General features: G+C 44.5%; 1 protein-coding gene across 2 annotated transcripts in view; it reads right to left on the bottom strand.

Moving 5' to 3' along the window:
• RORA (RAR related orphan receptor A) overlaps positions 1-16104 on the bottom strand; it is a 358029-nt gene extending 341925 nt beyond the window's left edge. For both annotated transcript variants that reach the window (XM_032700479.1, XM_032700482.1), the window contains exon 1: positions 15800-16104. In XM_032700479.1, coding sequence (XP_032556370.1) covers positions 15800-15971 — 172 coding nt within the window. In that variant the 5' untranslated portion in view covers positions 15972-16104. The remainder of the gene's footprint in view (positions 1-15799) is intronic.
• Positions 16105-20683: the final 4579 nt, after the last annotated feature.

Here is a 20683-nt window from a genome sequence, read left to right as displayed (position 1 = left end):
TGTTTCACTTAAATTTTAATATCCATCAGGTCCCACCATCTTCATGTTGGAAAAAGAGCTCTTTAGAAACCTGCTAAGCTCAGACAAGACAGCTTAAACAAACAGAATAAATATAAGCGTATTTTTAGAAATAATTCTTGTCTTAGAAAAATTACTCCCATGCCCACTTGGGTGTGATAAATGCTGAGAGTAAAACCTCTTCTGCTTCCTTCCACCATACAGAAAAGAATGAAAGAAATCAATGTTGTTTTGCTGTAGATTTAACACATAATATCTTGGTAACACCTGCATTAGCAAGATTCAAACAGAAAGAAGAGCAGAAGCTTCCCTAGTCTCCTGGGAAGCAGTACAACCTACTTCAAAAGGACAACATGTATATATTGAGGAAGTAAGGAAACAGAATTTCAACAGATATTTCTACTCCTAAAATGAGAATTGTCGTTCAGGACATCAATGATCTTAGGAAAGATGCAAAAATTAGAGAATCAACAGAAACCTAAGCCATTTTTTAATAGCTGAATATAAAAAGAGTCTTCAATGTAATTGACAAAATTATGATGAATCAAGCAGCTAAAAATCAACATGACATAACAGTGATGGGAATTCATGGAGAATTATTACACTATTAACAGGATTTGCACGATGCCCCAATGCAAGGTCTTCAGACTAAGATTAAGGTTTTTTGTTGTTATTGGGCTGGTTTCTGGAAGCTCAGCTCCACTTCAAACCTCCTGCTGCATTTGCTCTGTTTGAAATATGAAGTGCACCATGCCCAGTGAAACATTCAGTTGTTAACTCTTGCTTTGGGTTCTGATATGAGGAGTCCAGAGCCTACTGATGGCTGGGATTCCATCTCTTCTCCAGCTCCTGAAGGGTACACAAACCTCTTGTCCTCTTAAGGCAAAGAGCTGATATCACAGCTATTCCAAAGCTGTTACTGATGCCAAGTTCAGAACCAGAAAGGAGGTAGCAGAACCCTGTGGAGTTTTGTTTTGTTTGAAGATTTTGACCAGTTCTCTTACATTCTGATGGAAGATTTCCAGCTTGGTTCTCCCAGAAGAATCTCAATTACGTCTCCCACCATTCCAAATGTACTGATAACAACATACTGGCCAGACTTTCCCTATACTTTCCCTGTGCGGGCACCTTTCTGAATTTTACTAGTTACCCCCTTTTCCTGAATACTTTAATTGCTTGTAATCAACCCCCTTTTTACTCCAAAGTCTGTCAAACACAGACAAACAGACAAATTCCAAAGGTGGTGAAGAGACAGACCAAAAAGCAGATTTCAGGCTTGTTTCTCTGGCTGAAACCACTGGCAGTGACCTGCCTCCCCTTTGCTGGAAAGTTCACTTTAATACATCTTTGGACTTAACTACCAACCAGACTTCCTTTCCAGTGTTAACAATTACCTGTCTCAGCAAGATACTGCTAATAAAAAGCTGAAAGGATGACTAACAATATTTTGGATATCTCCAGTTCCTGAAAGTGCCTTTGGATAAAACTTGCCCTTAATCCTTCTCTGTAACACAACCACATATTATCAACCTGAAGTTACATAACACACTGTATTTCAATTCTTTTCACATCTCGGATCTGCAACTCCAGCTCACATTAAACAGCCTTTGATGGTTAATGATATCAGCTTAGGTGGAGTGAACACTTGCATTTTAAGCTCAGAACCTCCAGCAGTGTTTGATGTTGCCATCAAACCAGAGCCTTCCCAACGCCCCCCGTCCCTGAGCACTCACCCTCACCTCGTGCTGCTGCAGCTGAACTCGGACAGGGGGGTGTGGGAGAGGAATAGGTGTGTCCAGAGGAGAAGGCAGTTCTAGAGAAAGGGAGTTTTAAAGCCCAATTGTCCCTCCCAATCTCAAAGTATGGATTTGACCAGGTAGACTAATGCACATCAGGGAACTCAGAGTTTATGGCTGTTGCTTTCATCCTCTCCTGCAAGTCTTGGTAACTCGGTGGCCACAGGAAGAACTCTTACCAGAGACAACAAACTGAATTAATCTCTTGCAGTGTAAAAAACACACAGTATAAACATCTCAGAACCCCATCCCAGTAACTCTGTGTGTTCCTCTCTACCCAGAGGAACAAATGTGATATGCAAGAAGGCACAGCACATCTGCACTAAGTCCTTTCAGCTTCACCACGTGAGGTTTTAAACGAATGGGAAAGAATGGATACCTTCCCAAATGGAATACTGATGAGAGCATTCCACAGCTGCATATAAATTTGCAAATTGGTGCTGCTGGAAAGACTTTTTCCTCCAAACTGTCTTTAAGGAAAACGTGAAGAACCTAATTACTATGGCAATGCCTCAAATAAAGTGGTTTTCCATGTATTAGAAACCTCTCAATAGTATTAGAAGCCTACCTGGTTTTGCAAAACTGAATGATTGCCACATCACTATTAACTGCACATTAGAAGACAAATTACAAATAAAAGTGTGATCTCTACAAAAGGTTGCAAGTGGATTGCTTAGTCCTTAATAAAGGCTGGTGGACGTCAGGCAGAACAGCTTCATATGATATAAATCTAAAGTATGTTTTAAATTTAAATTACCTTAAAGGCATTAAAAATTCCAAATGCTTTAATTTTAATATAGCTTAATTATTCCCTATATGTTCTTGATTTATGTCTATAACTTTTTTCTCTCAGTAATGTCCAGTAGCTATAAATCTCTCTGCTTAAAACAAAACACATTGGAAAAATATGAAAAAGAAATGCAAATCAAAAGCAATGTGTTTACAGAAAAAACATAACACTGGAAAACAGTAATGTAGAAATATTTACTTTTCTAGAGAAATATATCATAGAAATGCCAGCATTACACTAAAACTTCAACTACTTACATTTACACTTAAATGTGGTTGTAAAATCAGGCCTGAGACAGACTAAAACTAAATTTTTCTGTGCTGGTCTGGTCAAGGGATGGTGAAAAATGCTTACAACAGGTAAGAATTTACACCAAAAGAAGGAATACTGCTTCCCCCCTACCACTGCCATTTAGCTAATTCTTATAAAGTTTTAATACATAACCTACTGCAAAATCCCTCTGTGGAACACCACAGGACTGTAGTGTCCAGTCTGCAGGGGGATCTGAAGCCTTTAGTTTAAATTAAACCATGTAAATCCACTGAGCAGTAGTGGTATAATTGCAACTTGATAAGGGCTAAGCAGAGACAGATCCCTACAATCTCCTGAGGATTGGGAAGCACTGCCCAGACAGCAGAGCCAGTTAGGACCAAAAAAAAGCTGCCTTCCTCCCCAGCCCCCACTCCCTTGAGCATGTCAAGCTGTAACCTGACAGAGGGCAACTTTTGGGAAAAAAAATGTTTATGCTGGGTTTGCTCCACTGGAACCCAGGACAAACTGAGAAATGCTCCCTTCTGCTGGCAGAGCTGCACCCACACCAGGAGTTCTGACTGCAGCACCAGAGAGAGAGGGGATTGTTCCAGTCCTGTGCCAACAGCACACAGAGGAATCCCAGGGACACGGGCATGAGCTACTGGTACAAAAGGACACCTAGAGCAGATGCTGGAGAAGAAGAAAAGCCATCAGGGCACAGCTGCTGCCTCCCCATCCAACACGGACAGAGGGGAAAATGCCAGACTTGTGCGTATCCCTTCCTTCTGGGGGAAACCAGCACCTCAAGGCAGACTTGGAAGGACCTCCTCTGACCCCTCAGTGCTCTGGTGCTGCTCACTTAGTCCACAGAGCAGGAAATAACAGGTCAGCTCTCCTGCACCTCCTGCCTCTGTGTGTCCTCACGATGTGGAACTCAGCTCATCTCAGCCCGAAGGTCCAACAGTGGAGCCCGTGAGCACTTCCAGGACTTCTCAACCCTGAGCAGGATCTGAAGAGGCCCCAAGGGGCAACACTGCTGATGCAGCAATAGGGATTCTTTTTTCTAATTTCTGTGCAGGGAAATTAGAGAAATTACTGAGAAAGCTACAGCAACAGGAACAAAGTCCAGAAAACGTACAGTGCTCACTCTGACATCACACCATTACTCTGTCCACTCTCATATATTACAATAATATGTGATGTCTTAATTAAGTTATTGCCCAAACACAGTAGGATACCCTTTTTATCTTAAGCAAGTGTCATGTCTGTACTAATTTCATTATAGATTTAGACTTTCTGCATGACAAAAGCCACACAGGTAGAAGAGCAGTTATCTTATAAAGTGTCTTGGAACATTATGACACTAGGATTAGAGTGAGTCAGTATAAATAAAATGCTGCTGTAACTAAAACATATTCTGCTCCTGAGGGAGAAGGGACTGATACACCAGATAGGAATTCAAGAGACAGAGTAACATGAATCCCAAATCTCATGTGTACCTCTACAAAGCCATTGACTACTTTTTAAAGTAATTTCTCCTACAAACAAAAACTAGTTGGTAGCAGCTTCTAATATGATATTTAATGCTTTTCCAAACAGCCCAAAACCTGTCCCAGGACTGGCTACCAGTAGGTAAACGTAGTCCTTTGGTCACCACAAGGTTTTGAAGAAGGAACTGCACAGATGCCCGGCAAGTTAACTTCAAATTACAGCAACAACAAAAGGTATCTTAGCAGAAACTACGAGGCCCAAGATCTTCCCTTGATTTAAGGCACCAGGGAAAACAATATAAACCTTTTCAAGGAAAGCTTGGAACTTATCTCACCATTTAAGCGATAAAATGTGTTTGCTTCATAAAGCCTCCTCACAGCATCCCACTGTTAGTTCACAACTTTTTTCTTTCTCTTCTTTTTTTTTCCTTCAAATATTTGAACTGTTCCTGGACCATAAAAACAGGCTTTCATTTTAATCTGCTTAACACACTGTGGGAAAGGGCTTCTAATTTCACAGGACTGAGATAAGACAAATAATTCATATAACACATTAGCACAACATCTCTGGCAAAAGCATTTAGTCAAAGCTCATTGGAAACAATGGGGTGCTGGAGCAAGTCTGAGAGGCAACTGTCTGAGACCCCACCATGCACTAAACACATTTTACATTCCATTCCATAGGAAAGACATGATCACAGAATAAGAATATATTAATTGTCCAGAGGCAATAAGGCAGTAAATTCCCCTCCCCTCAGCAGACATTGCAGCTTCCCCCACTACTCCAGTCCTTTTCCAAATGTTGGTTTTTTTTTTCCAGGCCATTCTCCAAATCAGTCATCTTTCCTTTGTGCCCTTTCATTACACTTCTTCCTTAAGTTCCACATCTTTCTTTTACTGTTCATTACCCAAAACTACCCTGCTCCCCTTTTTGGCTTCATTTACTTCCTTTCTGGGTTTGTTTTTACATTTTCTATTGCTGCCTTTCCAGAGCCAAGTTTGCTTCCAGTGTGCGTTGTGCTGTGTGCAGAGAAAAGCAATGCAACAAAATATTTTCAGTATATTGGCACGAGTCCCCACCTCGCCACTTGTGATCATTTGCTCTCAAATCCCCAAAGACATTCTGCTTTGAACCTCTGCTGCGGCGAAGAAAAGAAAGGATACATGGAAGAAATTCAGAGGAGAACTTGCCAATTGCAGAGATCTGTGACAATTTCCACAGTCTCTGAGCTGGGCTGAAAACAACAGGAAGGTGGATTTGGGAACGTTAGAAACCCAAGGCTGAGGCCAAATGCAGCGTGCTAAAGGGAAGCTGTAAACCAAGCTGATCTGTTGATCCTGGCTTCGTCCAGAATCCTTTGTCCTTATCCCCTCCGAGGTGAATGCTGTGTGTGGGAGCGTTCTCTGGAGAGCTGAAACCAAAGACTCTAGTGACGGAATGCCTTGGGCACTGCTGTGGAAAGTTAATGACTCGCTAGAATTTTGGAAGGATTTTGCTTTCCTTAAAAAATAAAATAATAATAAAAAAATCTTCCCTTGTTCTTTTGCACAGCCTTGGATACTACACTACCCGTCACATCTCTGAGACACTGCTGACCAGCCTGGCAATTTCCCTGGGGTATTATCATCAAAAAAATTAACAACTGCAACTTCTCATGAACTAGAACCGTGAATCTCTAAAGAGAGGTAAAGTGGTAGAGTGTAATTTACCTAGAAAACAAAAAAATATGGGAAATAATTCTGTTATGGTCAAACTCTCTTAGAGGCAGCCAAAATTTAGAGAGAGAAAAGCCAAATGGCAGGGCACCTCAACAGTCAGCTTTCTAGATTTTCTGTGGGTAAGTCCCTGCAATTTGTTCACCTTTCCCTTCCTTCTTTCCATCAGGAAACAAAAAAGACTTTCTGATTGATATACATATATACAGAGAGAGCTAAGATTTCAGTAATTACAAAAAAAAAAATCTTTTAGTAATCTTAGCAAAAACATTCCATATCCAGCAAGAGACAAGTGCAGCTCAGGTTCTGTACCCGAGGAAATGGTTGCTCATCTCCTAACAGCTGCTCTGAAGTAGGGATATAAATTCTTCTCCAGCAGTGGAGCCACAGTATGATCCCACAAGCAAAATTACAGCAGGGTAACAATATATCTGCCAAAGTAATTACAAGTACCTCACCCAGCCCCACCTACCCTGAAAACTACAGTTAATTCATCTTTTTTTCCCCCAAGTCCTTTTAATTGGTACTAGAATTTCGTGGTTTTCTTAAACAATTTCCCATTCTCCCTTGATCTTTACTACACACACAGCCCAGCTTCACTATCACTGACACCAACAGAATCATTCACTGCACTTGGTATTAAACACACACATAAACTGCAACGGGACCAAGTCTTGTGCCAGTAGAGCAGAACTCTTCTAATAGCCAAGGGTAGCTCTCATGCTGCCAACATATGACTGACCTGAGCTGATCCCTTGCACATTCACATTCATGAAAATCAGACCACTTCTTAAAAATACACCTGATTCTTGTAGAAAAAAAATACACCATTACAAATGTTAAGAGTGTTGAGTGGGAATGAAATCTCTAGAAATGACTGGCTGGTTTGGTTTTTTAAAGACTCTCCAGGTGTAAAGCCTGGCTGGCTACTGACAGATGGGCAGGACTGCTCAGAGCCTGGGAGTGCAGCACCACCCCAGGTTGCTTCTGCCATTATTCCTCCAAGCATCAGTCCTGCAAAGAGTTGCTTTTGTGCTTTTGCTGACTGACTTCTACGTGTATTATCCCAGAATCACTCTGACTCAACAGAAGAGTTACCAGTTCAGACAATACTTCATTGGGATTTTTAAAAGGCCTCTCTAACAACCCAGACAGCAAAGGACCCTTTCCTAACTGCTATAATGACAAGACAAATGACTAACAGAACTTCTCCTGAAGATTACACAAATGAAGCATGACGCAGAGAGAGGTTTTTGATATGCCCTAGTTTCCTCTGAGATTGGTTTTATTTTATTTTATTTTTTAATATACACAGGATTTAGAAGATGCTTCATGCTGACAGTTTTTTTACTTCAACTAAAGTATTAACAAAAGCTGTATTTTAGCCCATCTTACCAAATTTCAAGACTTCTCTCAAACAAATAGTTCAAACCTTACCTTTCTGCCCTTAGTTAAAAGATGTAGTGCAGCAGAGCCCTTTTACTGATTTACATTTGGTACAGACTTTGGCAGAGGCATCTATCAGTTCATAAAAAGGCCTTTTTTCCTACCTCTACCTTTGAAGAGAAACTATGAGGGGAAATCCTACTTTAAAGTATTCTCATAATTCCATGACAGGAATAAAATAAACCCTATAATCAGTATTTCACAAGTCTTGGCCTTGGTTTTATCCTTGACTGTATCTAACAGACCTTGCTTCGGTGCCAAAACAGTCAAGTCAAGCTCTACTAATACATAATTTAAGTTTTCCCCATGGTGTCTACAGTTTTGCATATATATGTATTTCAGAAGTGTAAGGCATACAGTTCTACAGAGCTATGGAAAAACTCCTCTCTCCCAGGTGAGGAGCTGGCAGTGCTGTTGGATGTGTCATCAATGGCCCTTATGCCAAATGCTCTACCTCCGCTTTTTGATTTCTGGTTTTCCCTTTGTATTCTTTCAGCCACATTTTCAAAACCAGCCGCAGAGTTCTTGGCCACACATTCACCATTCTTCACATAAACCACCTCTTTGGATGAGCATTCCTAAGGATTTTTGTAAGAGTAATAAAAAAAAGAAAGAGGGGAGGGTCTCTGTTCAACCTCCTTCTAGGAGTTTTAATTTCCATCCTCTCTCTGTATTAAACACTTTCAATCCATTTGAACAGTTGCAGAACTAAAGCACACAGACATATTGTCAATTAATGCTGTAAATATCCCACAGTCTGCATGAAATGGAACATTTAAAAAGAACAGCAGCACCGCAGTTTTTCTCTCCGTGACCACTACACCTGCCTCATTAATCTCACGCGCCCATGTGAAGTAAATACACGGTACAACTACAAACTAAAAATCAACAAAGCCTTTAAGAACGGTTTAATTTGGTTCTACAAGGGAGGTTATCATAACCCAGCTCTGCTTTCTCACATTCTGCTAGCGATTGCTCTGAGCTCAGTTTCAGCTGCTAACTTTGTTCTCCATCTCGCTATCTATCATGCTGTTATAATGCCAGCTCAAATGCTGTTTGTAACAGCACAGCAATTCCTCAGAAGTTGCCAGCTTCATAGCGTGTTCCTTTAGAAGTGCACGGAAATTATTAGATTAAATTACAAATGAAAGGCTCTGCAGTTGGTCATTATTACTGGAACATTTACGTACATTCGACTGATCATGAATTTTGACTTTTGGTCCTTTGCAGATCTTCTGTTCTATCCTGTTTTGCTACATAGTATGGGAAGCGAAATTGAAGACAAGTGGAAAAGAGCTCTGTGTTTTCCCCATGGTCCCCAATATCCTCACAAGACAAGACCGTGACACTCCCCCCCATCCCCTCCTGGCTGAGGGTCAACAGATCCCCCAGAACCATCTGTAAAACCCCTGTGAACACGAGCACGTTGCACAGACTGCACCTCACTACTTAAGGAACGCTACGGTGAGAAATCTGCTTTACAAAGCAAGACCTGCAACATCCCAGGCGTCCCCCCTGGTTTATAAGATTTCACATACCAGCATGGAACCAAACAATTAATACATCCAGAAATACCCGAAGAAAACATTGATCATACTGCATCTGGTGATCACAATAGGGTAAGCAGCAGGATCTTCGATTATCTCACTGCTGGGGGTATCATTTTCAGGAAGGTATTTCAAACCAATTTCTTGACCATACATTGCCACTGAAAATATCTAGTAATTTTCTACAGGAATAGAGCCGTTTGACCCAATTCCAATGCAGATAATTATATTATCTGTATCCAAAATCCCTCTGAGTGTTTCAATCAGGTATGGTATTCTTCACTTTCTGTTCTGATCTGCTTAGCATGGCTGAGCACCATTAAACAGCTGTCAGATTCCACACAAGAAGTGGCTGGATTTCAGTAATAAGCAAAATGGTTCCCGATAGTGTTGAAAACACCTGGGGATCCTTCCAAATGAACAGTGCAATGAGGCTAAACTATAAGATTAAACTGCTGTAAAATAAGCCCCACAATTTCTTCATGAAAATACACACCCTAATACACTTAGTCTCTGAAGAGCTCAGTTGTTGCCGAGAATGAAACATACCCAGATGAGACTTCAGATAACGGGATGAAGAATAATTCACTACCTTTGCATTCAAGAAATTAGACAATTAACTCCTCATGACATACAGCCCAAGCTGTTCTCATGTTTCTATCAGCACAGACCATCTACAACAGATACGCTGAAGTGCTAAACTGTGAGTCAGAGAACAGAGCTCACTGTGTTAGTTCAGCTATCACAAAATAAAATACCAGTCTCTTCTTCATTTTCAGTCCAAGGGGATTTTATAGAAAACATTTAAAGAAGCAACAGAACTAACGCATCTTGAACACAGCTAGTTAGAAGTGAGAAACTTGCTAATCATCACAACAGCAAAGCTGTAGAAGAGCCAAAAACCCTAACAACCCTAAAACTGAAGTTCTATCCATTCTGAGACCAAATGTGCAACGTGGATCTAGTGGCAGTAGTGGATTTAGACTCTGCTCTGCAGGACCCTCCTCTACATATCTGTGAGAATCTGTGCAGGTAAGGATGCATGAACTGTCTGCCAGCTGTGAGTGTATAGAGAACCAACAGCTTAAAAACTACAGCTCTGTAAACTACATTTCCAGAGGTGATTATCAGGGCTCCAAAGACAGCCTCAGCAATAGGTGAAAAACAGGCACTTGAACGAGGAACCAGAGGAAGAGAAAACAAGACAGCAGAAATCTGTATATGAAGTGTGGATGCTTCCACACATTCACAAGTTCCTCCAACATTTTATCTACAGGAAGTTCCCCTCCCACCAAAGCCACAGCAAACTGCAGAAGCTCCCCAGCGTGCTCAGGTCCAGGTGTGAGTGTGCTGTGACAGGGAAAAAATTCAGCTCTGCTTGAGATGTGACTCTGCTCCAACATCCCTCCCCAAGGAACTGGGATGACAGGAAGCCTATGGCTGAAAGGCCTGGATGGACAGACAGCTGAGGCAGTGACAACTGCCTTGCAGCACGGGAATGGAAGGCCCTCAGTCAAGTGTATTGTTGGATTTTGACAGCTCCCTGTAACCTACCTGGGCCCAGCAATCCCCTTTTCCTTCCCCTGCTGCCAACTGGAACCCTGTGCTCCCCGTCTGGAATTAGGGAAGCACCAAGCCTGTAAACAATCCTGCACTCAGACTGGCCAGTGCATTCAGACACACTCATAATTTTAATTTTTTTTTTTAATTTATCTTTTTTAACACCTGTTCTTACAACTGTGTGTCACTGAAAACATGCTCCTAAAAATATTTCAGTAAAGAATGGCTCACCTGTTCATGAATTAATTTCAAGACTGATATGGATATCACAGTAATTTAAAACCAGGTTGAGCTTTTTCCCTTTCTCTTTTTTACTGGGATAGCTCTCAGATTAAATCCACCGAACTCGATTGAGTCATTTCAGATTTTCCCCAGCACGCATTTTTGGAGCTTAGAAAACAAATACCAGAAGAAAAATAAAAAATCAGACAACCTCCCAAAGCTGAAATTGCCCTTTCTATTCAAACGCAGTGCTATACCCAAAACTGAAATTGTCACACAGCCCGTTAATCTCCATTACAAAACATGTTCTTTATTTAGTAAAATTACAGCATTTGGTTGAATGATAACAGTATTTACATACTGGTTTATGAGCTCCTGAGATGTTTCTCAAGCAAATAAAATAAGAGAATAGGTTATGGTTTATTGAAATAAGAGAACTGCATTGTTCCTAGGAGAACAACATACTGCTGCTATTATTGCTCCTATGCTACAAACATTTAAAACAATGCTGTACTTTAAAGGATTCAAAGCACATATCATTTACCAAAATAGGACCAAATCAGTGGTGCATGCAGAATAGCCCTCAGTGATGACAAAGGCAACCCAAAGAACCTACAGGAAACATCCAAATTTATAAAATTCAAAGAGTCCTCCTGAAAACAGTACACGAAATTTTGCACTGTGGAATTTTTGCTCGGTGGAATAGTCTAAATCCAGAAACTGAGAAAACCTAGGGAAAAAATGGTTTTTAAGGAAAAGGACATCACAAACCTATTGTTGTCACTATTAATGATGTCATATCCTTACTTGTGGAGCACTACTCAAATTAAAACACAGCACAAAAAGCAACACCCCTCAATTTGCTAGTAGAGAAAGGATTAGGATAAATAGATGACATGATAAAAAATTCCAAAGGGTTCTGGAAAATAGCAAATACCCTCAGTACTTCAACAGCAAGAAAAGAACAAGTACCTACATAGCTGCAATTCTCTATTATTAAATATTAAGCATCATATAAACATTTGCACACAGCATCATCCAGTGATGTAAGAGCTGTCTTATTTTTTTTTTTCAGCAAGATATTCTCTCTTGACCGACTCAACTCTGAGACCAGAGCTCGGTTCCAAAAAGCCAAGCATTTTTCTCAGGTTTAAAAGCTTCTTATGTACTTTTCCTTTTTAATAAGACAGCAGTTCTCTATTAAAGTACAGCTTATTCAATTATGACTGTTTCTAAGGGGACTAACACAACATTAAGCCTTAGACTGTAGCATGGGTAGAAGTCCATGGATGGCAAAGCCTGCAAAGTGAAATAAATTGCAACAACAGTCCCAGGCCAGGGCCAGGGCTGGTGAGTGAAACGTTCCTCCTCCTAACCATGGCAAACCACAACCCCTGCCTGCAGAACACACACACTCACACTGACATTCACCCTGCTGGACAGTGGCTGGTCTTCGGGAAATCTGAACAATCAGCGGCAGCATTAAAAAACATCCTTTTTGGGAACTTTTTATCCATTGCCTGCTTTTGCCATGTATGGTGTCAATGCTCTAACAATCAGTTTTGATATCAGACTGCAAGTGATTTTCCAAAACATGCAAGGATATAGGCATGCTCCCACATATTGAATAAATCAGGTAACAACTCCCCCCATTTGCAAGGTGCTTTTGATAACTCCAGCAGTTATGTTTTCAAGTTAAGTGTTCTACGCAGCAACTAATACAGCCTAACCTTTGCAAAATAAACCCCAAGTTATGTAAGGATCTGGCGGTGCAAACAGGTTTGCCTATCAAGCAACGCAGTATTTTGAAATGATGGCGTTGTAATAACTAAAGCTTCACTTAAGATTTTATTCCACAGCAAACTTTCCCCGCTTCTTCATCAACAGTCCTGTCTTTCATTTTGTTTTCTTCATTCCCTATGTACACAGGTTATTATAAACCCTGAAGTATCAAAGCAGCTTTGCAGCAGGTGCAGCTATGAAAATAAAGGATACGAAACAAATATTGGTAGTGTTTGCCAAGTCAAAAAATAAGGATTTTTACAGTTAGATAGGGGAGTGTGTACATTTATCTAAGGATCTGTGTATCTGTTTCACTTCTCTCATTCAGCATGAGAGTCCAGACCTGCCCGCTTCCAACACATGGAAGAATCCTGACCCAAACAGGTACATTTTTGAACTCAGTACACAGCTGAGCATATGAGCTTATAAACCAGCAGTTCTAAAAATAATTTCACCTATACTAGTCACACATTAAGGTCACGTTGTTGCCACAAAATATAAAGGACCATATAAAAAAAAAAAGGGGCAAGAAACCAAACGCTATTTCAATAGCTTTAGAAACAAAACAAACCTGCAAGTCTATAGGGACCCCTATCACCTAATCCATCAAGTCCTGATTTGAAGGAGGCCAAAACGTTGGTATTGTCATGTTTCCCCGCGTGGTTCTGTATCTCCAGGTTTTAACTATTAGAAAGGCACAATCAGCTGGTGTGTAGTGTGTAGGTCAATTTACTTCCAATACGCTAATTTATGCAACATTAGCACAGAATGCCAGCTCCAATTCTCTTACTGTTTGCACTCTAGGAGTAGACTTGTATTTTCTGCCAACTCCATTACATCATCCGAAAAAACCCAAACACTTCTTTTTTTTTTTCTTTCTTTCTCCCCCCCCCCCCCCCCCAACCCTGCCACTCTCCTTTTCCTTCTGCCCTCCCCAGCCCTCCGGGAGCTGGCTGCCGTGCGCTGTGCGTGGCGGTGCGGCCGCGGCCGGCGGGGCCGTGTCCATTGTGTGCCGGGGATTCTCCCTTCCCTCCATCACTGACCTTCGCCTCCCCACTCGCGTGTTACATAACGCGGTGCCTGCTGCGAGCGGCCACCGCCAGCCCGGGCGAGTGGCCGCCGCCGCCCGACCGCCCTTCGCCGGCCCCGGCGAGTCCCCGGGGAGGAGGGACATGTGGGTCAGCGGGTTAGCAGTACCAGAGCCCAAACAATCCGGGACCGCCGAGAAAACACCCTCCGCCGCCGGAGCCGCCCGGGCTTCCCAGCACCCCCCCCCCTCTCTCTCTCTCCTCTTCGCATCCATGGAGAAGCGACAGCCGAGCGTTACATAATTGATGGGATCCCGAAGTTGCCCCCCTCCCCGGGCCGGTGCGGGTCCCTCCCGCCGGCCCCGCGCCCCGGCAGCACCATCTGCCCGCGCCGCCGGAGCCTGGGCCGGGAGCGCCGGGAGAGAGGGGGGGCCGTTGTGTAACACCCGCCAACTACGGCCGCTCCGCAAACATCCAGAAAACTCCCCGACAAATTAAGGAAATTTTCTCCAGTGTTTCTGATTAACCTCGTTACATAAGGCGCTTGCATTCCAAATCCACTCTCGCAAGCTCTAAATATACCCCGCGCAGCCAAACGCTCCCTGCACACACGCCCGTGGCCACCCGGCCTCCTCCGGCCGAGCCCGCTCCTCCTCGCCTCGGCATCCGCCGAACGGCGCGCTCCCTGCTCGCAAATCGCCTCTAATTAAATGTTTCGGCGTGTGTCATCTCGATGGCTTTTACTGTACGCGGATTCCCTGAGTGGGAAGCTGCCTGGGAAGGGGGGGTGTGGCCAAAAGGGGAAAAATACTGTAAAACACAAGCCAACACATGATCAGCCATATTCCAACCTACAACCCAAACCCCCTCCGTCCGAGGAGAGCCCGTCTCCCCACCGCCAGCGCCCGGGCATCGCTGCCCCGGCCCCGCCGGCGGCCGCCGAGGGGGCTGCCGCTCCCGCCGGGCACGTACTTTTTCACCGCCCGTCATATCCTTCAACAGCCGTGTGTATTATTACATAGCGTTATTTAATTCATTTTTACCCATCACCGAGGGATTTTACCGAGCGAAGCCTCTCTAGCGCGCTCCCCCCTCTTGTAGGGAGCAACGCTTCATAAATTATTTACAAGTAATTAAAGCGGCAGCCTCCTCCCTCTCGCACGTCTCGGCAAACTCCGGCGCTGTTTGAAGCCGGGCCCGTGTCGGTGCCCGCGGCGGGAGCAGCCCGGCCCCGCACGGCCCCGCACGGCCCCCACGGCCCCGCAGCCCCCGCACGGCCCCGCAGCCCCCGCACGGCCCCGCAGCCCTCCCGCCGCCGGGGCGGCTCGGGCAGCACCAAACTTCCACCGCCCTGAGCCCCCTCAGAGCTGACCCGCACGGCTACGACACGCAACCTGAGGCAGGAGAGGGCTTGACAGCTGGCCACGGAAAAGGGGGCTCGGCTGTTGGCAGCGCTTCTATTCGGGGAGGGCCGGCGGGGAGCGGCTGAGAAGCCGCGGGCGCAGAGAGACCCTCTGCGAAGTTGTGCACCTTCAACAACGGCATCTACGAGATCATCCGCTCCGCGGTGAAATAATTTTTAAGATACACTTAAATGAATTAAAGGAAAACAGCGCGCAAGAGAGTGAATAAGTCACCCGCAAACCGCAAATCTCCTGTTTAATCACAGATCCCCCATTCACAACAAGCCACAGCACACCAGTTGAGAAACTGTCAAAAGGAGACAGACGAGGGGGAGAAAAAAGGGGGGAGGAAGGACACTGCAGCTTTAAAAGTTTGTTCCCTTGAATCCCAATACTCCTGCTGTTGCTTTATATATTTATAAAATTATGTAATTTCAGGGGCACAGTACCCATCCGGATACCACAGGCAATAAACGAGGGAGATAGGAAAGCACCAAACACCGCTCAATATTTTCATTGCATTTGTCCCTCCTCCTGCAGCAATTAAAAGAAGCTATAAAAGTTTGCAAGGTTTTGCAGGGGGGTAGAAGCCCGGCTTGTTTGCGTGCGCGGCTTCAACGAGCACGAGCAATAAACCAGGGGATTAAATTGCTGCATTTCCCCCTTCTCTCTTGCCCCCCTCTTCCTATTCCCACCCACCCCCCGATCCCACTCCCCCGGCCCCCTCCCCCTTCCCCAAGTCTCCCTACCTCTGCTGCTGCTGCTGCTGGAGTAGCTCTGCCTGCGGACGGGAGCCGGCGCATCGCTTTTCCGGGCAGGCTCCAGGTTCACCGGGGTGTCCCTGGCGCCGGCGGCCGCCTCGGAGACGCTGCTGCCCGGCTCACTGGCTGCTGGATCGGGGGCTGCCGGAGCGGACTCCATGTTTTTCCCAATGTAGATCGCTTGGAGATGGCGAGCTCCTACACTCCCTCTATCTTCTGTTTCCAGCGCAACTCTATGGTAGGGAAGCAGAAGGGAGAGAGCGAGCGTGATCCAGATGGGATGTGAGCTTGCCTGGCTGTGACCACAAGCAGCGCTAGCGAGAGCTGCACACCCCCCCGCCCCCGCACCCCCCGCGCTCCGCCAGCCCCGCGCCCCGCGCCGGCACCGCCGCCCCCCGAGCGGCCCCAGCGCGGGACCCGCGCCCGCGGGAGGGGGCGGCGGCCACGGCGGGGCCCCCGCGGCCCCCGAGCGGGGCCGGGGCTCGGGAAGGTGCTGCCGCCGGCCGGGGCGGGCGGGGAGCCAGCCCGACCTCCGCCGGGGCTGGGACTGATGCTCGACGCGGCGGTGGGGCCCGGCCAGCGAGGCCACCGGGCCCACGAGGAGCTCCCGACTTCAGCCCCAGTACCAGCGGGAAGAGCTTCCGAGCGGGGCTGTCTTCCCACCCCCCTCCCATGACTGTTGCAGCTGAAGCCGCATCAGAAGATGCCAGCTGTACTAAGCGTCTCAAGACCCACATGTTTAGCAGCCGCGCAGCCGGAGAAGGCAACATTTCAGACAATACCTCCCTCTCAATGAAGTGCGCTTTGACACAGAACAAAAGGTGACTAGCAAGGTGCCAGGAGACCTCCAGATCTGGTCTGACTTCTGCGAGCACCCTTGTGCAGTTCACAGTCTCGGCAATGGTCAACTCCTTGTCTACTACCTGATGTTAAAATCAAGTAGCAGCTGCCACCAACAGTGTATTGGAGAACACATCCCTTCTGTGTAGCAGAGGCCATGTTACATGCAGTCCGACTGCCTCCTGCACAGAAGGTGCTAAAACTGCCTGCTTTGACTGCTCTGACTAGAACCACGTCCTGAGTAGACCAAATAATGACATTTTCACTGAAAGCAGTTCAAGCTTTTTCCAAATGGTACTGGATAATGTGAAAGCAGCTGATATGCCACCTTCTGCCAACCAGGACTGTTGCTACAGCTTTCAACACTGCTGATGCTGGTACCTGATGAAACTTGTAGGTAAACCCTGGACAATTCCACATTCTGCAGTTTAATCACCAGTACTGCACTCCTCTGCCACAAATGCAGGCTGCTCAAACAGCTGTGAGATGTACCACAAGTCCTACCTGCCCCAGGAGCTCGTCCACAAACTGGATTACATCTTGCACTGCTGGCAGTTCTTTTGGTGGAAGGGTAGAGTCTTGGGTCAGTTGATTTGGAGGGTCCTGGAGTTCCGATTACCCTTATCTGGAAAAAAGCACCACAGTAGTTCTGATTATCTTATTGTCTATCTCCGTCTGAGAGGGGTGGGCAGAGATTGCAGAAGACAGAGTAACATTAAAAACGATTCTGCATTTATTTTCAGAGCATGAATAAATGTGAGGGGATCAGAGCTGGGCTTACAGACTTTGCCCACTGAGTAAACCAGCGCTTGATCTTTGTGATTAAGGACCGGGTTAGGGCAGGCCTGGAAGCCCCTGGGGCATGGACACAAAAGCCTACAAGTTTTTCACCATTGTGAAGTTAAACTGTGTCAAGCCCGATGGAAGCTGTTCCTAGAGAGCAGCTGGGAAGGGGAGCACTGGAAGGGGATGAGGGAGGCAGGAGCACAGTTTGCTCCCTGGGCCTTGTCTGAGTCTGCAGGCACGTCCCTGGAACACGGGCTGGCACAGACAGGGGTCACATCCCAGCATGGTCTCACTGGCAGCCACAGCAGGCAGCGAGGTGGTCCTTCTCTGATGCAAGTTCAGTGGATCAGACCTGCAATTTCCTGCAAAGTCTCTCCCCTCTCTTTTCACTAATTGGCAGCCTCCGAACACAAGCAAGAATTATGTGATCTGTGGAAAGCGAACTGCCCGTTAGCCCGAGAGAAAGCTTATCCCTCCCTCCTCAGATCAGGGTTTAAGCAGGCTGACCAGGCAATGTGTGTTAGGAATCTTGCCCGGCTAATAAAAAAAGAACTTCATTCCTCAAAGCTGCCAGACCACTGCCAGTGCTGGGAACAATTGGACTACTTGCCACAGTAAGGATTATTCACGTGAGTGTTTTGCAGGACTGGGTTTAGTATTGCACATACTTCAAATTATCCCAGTGTAGTGTGTTTTTTTCTGTTCTCCTTTTACTTGTTAAAGGCCACTGACATTCACTACACCTGTCTTAGCTATGCAATTATCATTTAGTGCATCTTTTTCCCCATTTTCTAAAACCAAATAATTTTTCAAATTACTTACAAGAGAAAGGAGAAGGTTACAACAGGACAACATACAGTAGAGCTTTGGTTTTTAAAAGAAATTATGAGGGAGGGGAAATCACTGGAGTCAACCCAAGTGCCTAGAACATCTGAATCAATGGAGAAGAAAAATTAATTTTATGTTGTTTAACAACATCTCGTAAGTCACTAGCAATTAGAACCAGCTAAAGCACAACAGATCTGTAGCGTGTTTGTAGAGGCAACAATCTAAGAGGTTTTGTAGAACCTACTCAAGCAAAAAGACAAAGCAGCTTTGCTCTTGCAAAAAGAGAGGGTGCCTGAAAATTGAAAGCACCATGAGCAAAGAAAATAGGGTGACAGTTCACGTGAGCTTTATCTAATGGATGAAAACCATCACAATTTTTGTCAAAACCTCCCTCTCCATGAACCTGTTGTGCGAAGACGTTTCCTGAGCATAGAAAAGGTCTTACTCGTCCTTCAGTCTTCTATTTCTAGCTTCCAACCCATACTAAAATGGTTCATTAACTTTGATCACTAAGCTTGTTTCAACAAGTGAGATGGCATTAGCAGCAAAGACAGGTATGCTGAGAAACTTGAGGATAAATGTTTAGTTAGGTTTAAAAGGGCTTTAGAAACTTCTGCAGATGTTACCTGCAACAGATCCTACCAGAAGTAACAGTAATGGAACAAAAGGGGACAAGTATCTTCAAACATCTCTTACTGATTTTATTGATTTCATGTAGATACAGTGACTAATAATTTTTAGAAATTTAATTAAAAAATTCACACAAATCTTACGTGATTCTGAAGCAGACAAGATATAAAGATCAGATGGACACTTTTTCAGAGCACTGACACAGCAACTGAGGAAGTGGCAGGAGAGCTACAATGCACACAACCAAACACACAGGAAGAGGCTCTTTCCAGGTACACAGAGCACACACACACATGCAAGAAAATCATAATTCACATGAGAACAGTACAACACCATTTTGTGTGGTGTTCACTGCCCATTAATATGCAAGTCTGTTTTGAATCCAAGGTAGTCGATAAGGGTCTTCCACATACATAACTAATACAGCTGTTGAAATATTTCCCTTCAAAAAGAGTGCCAAATACATTCCTAACACAGCAGTTACATAGAACCATCGAATATCTCAAGTTGGAAGGGACCCATAAGGAGCACTGAGTCCAACTCCCTGCTCCTTGATGACAGTCTACAACTAAATCATATGACTAAGGGCATTGTCCAGACTCTTGTGTAATAGCCCACACTCTGGGCTCTGGGCTACCTCTGGCCACACCACACACACACCAAGGGGACTGTCAAACCTTCCTAGGAAGCTTTGTCAGCTCCAGTCTAGCAGTTGCAGACAATATACTGTGCAGAGATGAATAACCATGAGGGCAATGCCTGAATAATATCGCAGAGTTACAGCTGTTCCTCCTGCACAACAAGTTGCCAGGGCTAAGGCACATTTGCCTCCATTGAGCACATTCCCCTCCCTGTGGGTTTGATGTCTTTGCAGGAAAAAAGGAAGCAAAAAGTTCATGGGCTGAGGACATTCAGAAGAGCAAGTTTCAGAGTGAAGCAAGGTGTAGGACACCTCCTAGTCTTCAGTACAAGTCTGATGTCATCACACTTACAGACCAATCTTCAAAGGAGGATTTAAAACATATGCGTCTGTTATTTGGAATGATGTTCTGTGGCATATCTTTTAATGGTTTACAAAGCTTTAGTTAATTAAATTTCACAGTAGGACAAGAAACTGCTTCCACTGGAAACACATGCAGCCTATAATACCTGAAAGCAACTTTCTCAAAATTATGCACCCCATTAAGCTTCAGCAAAAACAGGCAGACTAGTAAACTACATGTATGAAACCTGAATATTTGTCAGTAATTAAATTAAACACTACTTGAACAGCATTCTCTTGTATCCTGGATGAAAACAAAATTAAAAAAAATAATAATAGGAGAGAAATAAGACAACTGTGCTGGAGGCACTGTGACTGGGTGCAGTTTCAGTGGACCCTTTCCCACAACCTTTATCTCTAAGCAAAGTGGAAAGCTCATCAAACAGTTCATCTGGAATTTACACTCACAGATATAATTTTGTTTGTTTTAAAGACTGAGGAGCAATTGTTAACTAGCACAGCACAGATTCAGCGGAATCTCCTTCTTCCTGCTGCAAAGTCATCGTGTAAACTATGAGCTGCTTTTCATTGTTGGTTAAGCCTCTATTTCCACTTCCCTCTCCTGCCATTTGGATTCATTCCTTACTGGATTTTCTATTTCTGAAAGAAACTGGAGAAGCACCCAACATACGAGGTAATGAATCCTTTGTGCTTATCTGTACAGCTCTGTGTCCACAATCAGCATCCCCTGATATACAGAGTAAGCATCAATAGCAAGGCCAGTTCTTAAGAATTCAATACTTTTT

The sequence above is a fragment of the Chiroxiphia lanceolata genome, chromosome 12, assembly GCF_009829145.1.
Source record: "Chiroxiphia lanceolata isolate bChiLan1 chromosome 12, bChiLan1.pri, whole genome shotgun sequence".
In the NCBI taxonomy this organism is placed as follows: domain Eukaryota; kingdom Metazoa; phylum Chordata; class Aves; order Passeriformes; family Pipridae; genus Chiroxiphia; species Chiroxiphia lanceolata.
Note: the sequence above shows the minus strand (reverse complement) of the source record. Positions and strands in the feature narration are given on the sequence as shown.